General features: G+C 48.9%; 1 protein-coding gene across 1 annotated transcript in view; it reads right to left on the bottom strand.

Annotated features, from left to right (window-relative positions):
- Positions 1 to 6,828, bottom strand: part of slit2 (slit homolog 2 (Drosophila)) — a 123,787-nt gene that overhangs the window by 48,985 nt on the left and 67,974 nt on the right. Inside the window, exon 5 of the mRNA XM_062552835.1 lies at positions 3,878 to 3,949. Coding sequence (XP_062408819.1) covers positions 3,878 to 3,949 — 72 coding nt within the window. The remainder of the gene's footprint in view (positions 1 to 3,877; positions 3,950 to 6,828) is intronic.

The raw sequence follows: 6,828 nt of genomic DNA, 5'->3' as shown, positions 1-6,828 counted from the left end.
GCGTTTTGTGGCGACTCTCTCTCTGCGGTTCTGAGGCGGCCATGACACCTAGTTCAACCCAACAGCATCAACATCAACATCAAAGCATCGCAGCCTCCCTCTCCAACATGCACAGCTGTGCTGTGGACTCTACTAGAGCGCAATCCACCAGAGAACTAAACCATCATTTCAAAAATGTCAATATAAGACAACTGGCTTTGGCCACGTCAGCAGAATAGTAATGGTTTTTAATAAGTGCTCATCATGATTCATAGAGACTCGTCACGGAAACGGTGTGACATGTTTGTGTGTATATGTGTGTGTGCGTGTGTGTGTGTGTGTGTGTGTGTGTGTGTGAGAGAGAGAGACAGAGCGAGAGAGAGAGAGACAGAGTGAGTGAGAGAGAGTCCATCTCTGGTTGAGTGAGACATTAAGTATTGCGGTGCCTCGGTCCAGCACAGTATTGAGCCGCTGCTCTGGTTGAAGACGTGACTGATGCCCTGATTGACCCGTCGTGTGACGAGAGGCGGCGTGTCCTAACCTATGGCTGTGTGTGTGTGTGTGTGTGTGTGTGCCTCTGTGTGCTAACTTATGGCTGTGTGTGTGTGTGTGTGTGTGCCTCTGTGTGCTAACCTATGGCTGTGTGTGTGTGTGTGTGTGTGTGTGTGTGCCTCTGTGTGCTAACCTATGGCTGTGTGTGTGTGTGTGTGTGTGTGTGTGCCTCTGTGTGCTAACTTATGGCTGTATGTGTGTGTGTGTGTGTGTGTGTGTGCCTCTGTGTGCTAACTTATGGCTGTGTGTGTGTGTGTGTGTGTGTGTGTGTGTGTGTGTGTGTGTGCCTCTGTGGGCTACACCAACATGCCTGAAACAGGACGCCCTGCAGAAATGACTATCTTGCACCAGCGTCACCCTTTAAGTGGATACGTGTTCCATTTCCCCGCTAAGCGCTGCTTGTGTTAAGTCCCTGTGCTACATCAGAAGCGCTCGACACACGTCCCTGCAGTTTAGACGGAGGAGGCCCCCGCAGTGCCCCGCCCTTCTGCACCCCCCCCACCCCGATCACGTGACTCATCCTGAGGATGGACTCCTCTCGCAATTTAGCTAATTGGCTCTTTAACATCCTGCCATAAAACACAGGCTGCCTGATGTGGGTCAAACCCCAGCAGCCATCCATCACCTGCCCTTTAAAAGCAGCCCGACAATGGGACCGGCCGCGCGGCCACGCCACACAAGAGCCGGGGGGGGGGGGGAGGGGAGGGGAGGGGAGGGGGAGGGCTTAAGAGAGAGGGGCCCGCCTGCCCTGATGGAGGCTAATTTGCCTAATGCAGTCGAGGGCTTAATTGTAAGCAGTAGTGATGTGGGCTCTGGTCCATATCTCATTACCCTGCTCTGTCAGAGCATCCATCACCGGCCTTCCTTCCCCGCATCGGCCACCGCTGCAAATCATTTCTCTCGCTCTCTCTCTCGCTCTCTCTGTGGTTGTGTGTGTGTGTGTGTGTGTGTGTGTGTGTGTGTGTGTTTGTGTGTGTGTGTGTGTATGTGTGTGTGTGTGTGTGTGTGTGTGTGTGTGTGTGTGTGTGTGTGTGTGTGTGTGTGTGTGTGTGTGTGTGCATGTTTGGGTGTGGCATATGTGTGTATGTGGCCAAGTTATATTGTGTGTGAGCACTCTGATATATGTCCACATACTGTGGGGGCTGTTTCTGTGGCTGTGCACCTGGATCCTTTGGGTGACATGACATTTGGGATAAATAGAAGCCACGTGCTGATAAGATCTCCTCTACAGTATGTGTCCCAATGTGTATGTGAGCAAATTGCATTTACATTTGGAAGTAAATATAGACATACGCTAGCTGCTGCAAGCATATTGACATAAGCATCTTGCCTGAGATTTACACAGGATGCCAGTGGGTGGGGGTGGGGAAGGTGGGGAAGGATGGGGCTTTGGGTGGAATTATCGGAGCGGCCATCGCTCCATTCCCAGCCAAAGATCTCAGTGCCATTCAACAGCTGCTTCTCCTCCTCCCTCAACCCCTCTGTGTCGTTCTTGTCTCTCTCTCTCCTCCGCAGCAGTGAATAGAGGATAATGTAATCTCTGGTACTGTGAGGGAGGAATCCAAGGGCTTTCTTCCACTCGTTCATGTCACTTACTCTTCCTCCTCTCTCACTTTCTGTGTCGTCTTCATTCCGCGCTGCATTATTCAGGTCTCTATTGTGTGTGTGTGTGTGTGTGAGTGTGTGTCTGTGTGTGTGTGTGTGTGTGTGTGTGTGTGTGCACCTTTGTAAACTTATATACTCTCACAGAAGGTAGAACATTCCCTCTGTGCCTCTATTAAAGAGAGCTTACTCAATCTCAAAGAGAGGAAGAGAGAGCGATGGCTATCAGTGAGAGTAGGCTTGATTTCACTACATTCAGCAGGTTTCTGACTATTCTCAACCAGTTGTATTTTTGCACAACTCTCCAAAAAACTGAACTGGTAATAAATGATAAATTCTCAGAAACCGTCTTACTGTAGGTCAAATGTTAAATAACCAATCTCTCTCTCTCTCTCTCTCTCTCTCTCTCTCTCTCTCTCTCTCTCTCAATGTTATGCCATAACTCAGTCAGCAAATGTAACAATATACCCATACACCTTTACACAATGTTAACACAATAAAAGTCCTGTTGAGGACGAGGTTAGCTTGTTCAACTCTCTGCCCCAGCGTTGGGCTTTGCTCTGTCCCATATCAGCCACACTCTTCCTCTCGCTCCTCTACGCCACACTCTTCCTCTCGCTCTCCCATTTAAGGCGGAGGTTGTGAGATCATGCGCTGACACCTGCAATGCTGTTTTCTTTAGGGACCCACCCCAGGACCCCCCCACACACACCCCCCCGGCTGCCTGTTTCATCTGTATGCATCCTCCGCTGCTCTCTGCCTCCCTCTGACATCCATCTGCTCCCTGTGTGTCCCCATGGGCCCAGGGCTTTATGGGTGATGGGGCTTTTAGTGCTGCAGAACACTCCGCCCCAAAGCACCCCCCAACCCCACCCCTACAACCCGACCGCAGGCTTTGGGCCCGAGCCTTCATTTCCATATTTGAGTGTTTCCTTATTTAAATGGCGACTAAAAACCTCTATACAAGCCACTCTGCATTGATAGTCTATGTACTGTAGTAAACATTCCTTTAAAGAAATTTGTTTGTATTTTTTTCCGTTTCAAGATATCTTTAAAAGACTTTTAAAAAAAAGGAGTGTTTTATTGAAAGGAGTGTACAATTACATGTTTTCTTGCATGGTATCCTGGTGTAATTTGAATTACAAACAAAAGTGTTAAGTCATTATAACTAACAGAAGCACCTCTAATTAAACTGAAAGCTGTTGCAGCCAAATCATGATTCCAATCACAGTCCAATTACTGTGTTCTTCCAAAGGGACAAACTATATTGGATTCCACCTATTACAGCAAGGCAGACTACTCAGAAGCCTTCATGCCCAATGAAGATCACTTAAGATGAAGCGGCTGGCAAGAAGAAGATGATTTGAATCTGTCATTGACAGACAGTCTTTTCTGAGTCACTTTTCAAAGAAGCAACAACACTGTACATTAAGACACATCACTGCTTTTAGCAGTCCCACAGACATTACGGTGGAAAACAGTATTTAACTTTGTTTTGTTTTGACATGCTGGGTCTTCTCAAGGGCAGACATTTTCTAAACATTAATCTAATATGCAACTAAAGCCTATGAGTCCAGCTAACCTTCAAACATTCAACAAGAATCAATCTATCACCTGTCTTTTAAATAACAACCTTCACCTTGCATCCCTCTCTCACAAAGATAAATGAAGGTAATCCTTTGTGTGTGTGTGTGTGTGTGTGTGTGTGTGTGTGTGTGTGTGTGTGTGTGAGAGAGAGACTCACAGGTTCTTAATCTCGACGGCTCCTCTGAATGCTTTCCTGGGGATGCCTTGGATCTGGTTCTCACTGAGATCTCTGAAAAACACAAAGACAAAACAAGACAATTATCTTCACAACCAACTAGAGATGAAATCGCTTCCATCACACCAATGACCATTTCACATCCTTTTACTGTACATGTACATATAGGCACTGCCCACACACACACACATACACACACACACACACACACACACACACACACACACACACACACCTGCTCAGGGCCCTGTGATGAATGCGTGCATCAGAAGGAGTGAGTGGCTCCTCTGTGGGTTGATCTTATTTTGCAGGCACTTTAAGTAATCTGGCAAATAGAATATGACTGCGCCAGCCCTCCGCCATAAATCTCACGCCCACCCCATGAAAAACGATCCCCCCTGCTCGTTGTTATAGCAACTTGATCCAAGACGAGACCGCCGCACACCTGTCCCAGCCCTCCTCTCCTCTGGCGACAGACAAAAGAGTGTGTTCAGCGAGCCCTCAAACAATTTCATTATTTACCGTATATGACCCCCCCCCCAACCCCAACCCCCACCCCCACCAGCCCGACCCCCAGCCCGACCCCCAGCCCGACCCCCACCTCCAAGTGAAAAAGCTGAACAGGAGCAGTGCAGCAGCAGCAGGAGGGTGTGAGTGATGTGTGTGGGGGGGGGGGGGGGGGGGGCTGAGGGCTGGTAATATATAGAGATTCCACATGCAGCGCCGGGGATGGGGATGGGGATGCAGAGCAGTAAATATGCTTGATTTATCTTGGCCAGCTATCATTGCTGAGTGTCACAGGCAGGGATGGCTGAGATGGATGGGCCCGGCCACAACGCATCCACTCACACAGTCACACAGAAGGATACAGGACAGGCTGCAGATGAAGTGTGTGTGTGTGTGTGTGTGTGTGTGCGCGTGCGTGCGTGTGTGTGTTGTTCAATATGGGATTACTATTTAATTGAACTAGCTAGATTATTATTTCATAATTCATTCCTGTATTATGATGCATGGTTTGCACACATACATAAATACAAGCACCCCCCCACACACACACACACACAGGATCCTACAGTATTAATAAACTGCTTTTTGTTAATCATGCTCAGACATGTGCACGCATATACGAAAATGCATGAATATATGTGCAGACACACAAACACGAGGTTGAAAGGACATCTACCAGTCCCTGTAGAGAAATGCTTACACACACACACACACACACACACACACACACACACACACACACACACACACACACACACACACACACACACACACACACACACACACACACACACACACACACACACACACACACACACACACACACACACACACAAAATGCACACAACAGAGCTAATGTTGCTGTTTAACAAATGAAAAGCCCACTCAGGTGTCTGCCCTGTCTCTAAGGGCCTATAAGGCTGTCAGCTAATATCAGCTCCAGCCCAAGATGGATAGATAGACATCAGTGAGGGGAAGTGAGGGGAAGTGAGAGAGAGAGAGAGAGACAGAGAGAGAGAGAGAGAGAGGGAGAGAGAGAGAGAGGGCTTTAGAGCTTCAGGTCTGTAGGTGTCCCCTAATGAACGCATCCACTCTCCTCATGTCTCTGCTGCCCTCCTGCTGCTGCTCTCCCTCAACCCCACTGCTGCACAGCACCACACTACACCACACACTACACCACACAGCACAGGACCACACACTACACCACACTATACCCACCACACTACACCACACACTACACCACACACTACACCACACACTACACCACACACTACACCACACACTACACCACACACTACACCACACACTACACCACACACTACACCACACACTACACCACCACACTACACTACACCACACTATACCCACCACACTACACCACACACTACACCACACACTACACCACACTACACCACACACTACACTACACTACACTACACCACACTACACCACACACTACACCACACACTACACCACACTACACCACACACTACACTACACCACACTATACCCACCACACTACACCACACACTACACCACACACTACACCACACTACACCACACACTACACTACACTACACTACACCACACTACACCACACACTACACCACACACTACACCACACTACACCACACACTACACTACACTACACTACACCACACTACACCACACACTACACTACACTACACACACCACCACACTACACTACACTACACTACACCACACACTACACCACCACACTACACCACACACTACACCACACACTACACACACTACACCACACACTACACCACACACTACACCACACACTACACCACACACTACACCACACTACACCACCACACTACACCACACACTACACCACACACTACACCACCACACTACACCACACTATACCCACCACACTACACCACACACTACACCACACACTACACCACCACACTACACCACACTACACTACACCACACACTACACCACCACACTACACCACACACTACACTACACCACCACACCACACCACACAGCACAGCACTATACCACACCACACCACACCACCACACAACACCACACAGCACCGCACCACAACACAGCACGACCCCACACAACACTACACCACCATACCACACTATACCACACCACACTATACCACACCACACCACAACACACCACACCACACAGCACACCACACAGCACCGCACCACCACACAACACTGCACCACACACAACACTATACCACACCACACTATACCACACCACACCACACAACAACACACTACACCACACCATACCATACCACACTATAGCGCACAACACCACACAACACCACACCACACCACACCACACCATACCACACCATACCACACAGCACCATACCACACAGCACCGCAGAACACCACACACTGCACTGTGGCTGTAGCCCGGTATGC

The sequence above is a fragment of the Sardina pilchardus genome, chromosome 2 (assembly GCF_963854185.1).
Source record: "Sardina pilchardus chromosome 2, fSarPil1.1, whole genome shotgun sequence".
In the NCBI taxonomy this organism is placed as follows: domain Eukaryota; kingdom Metazoa; phylum Chordata; class Actinopteri; order Clupeiformes; family Clupeidae; genus Sardina; species Sardina pilchardus.
The sequence above is the reverse complement of the archived record's forward strand: the minus strand, read 5'-3'. Positions and strand labels throughout refer to the sequence as shown.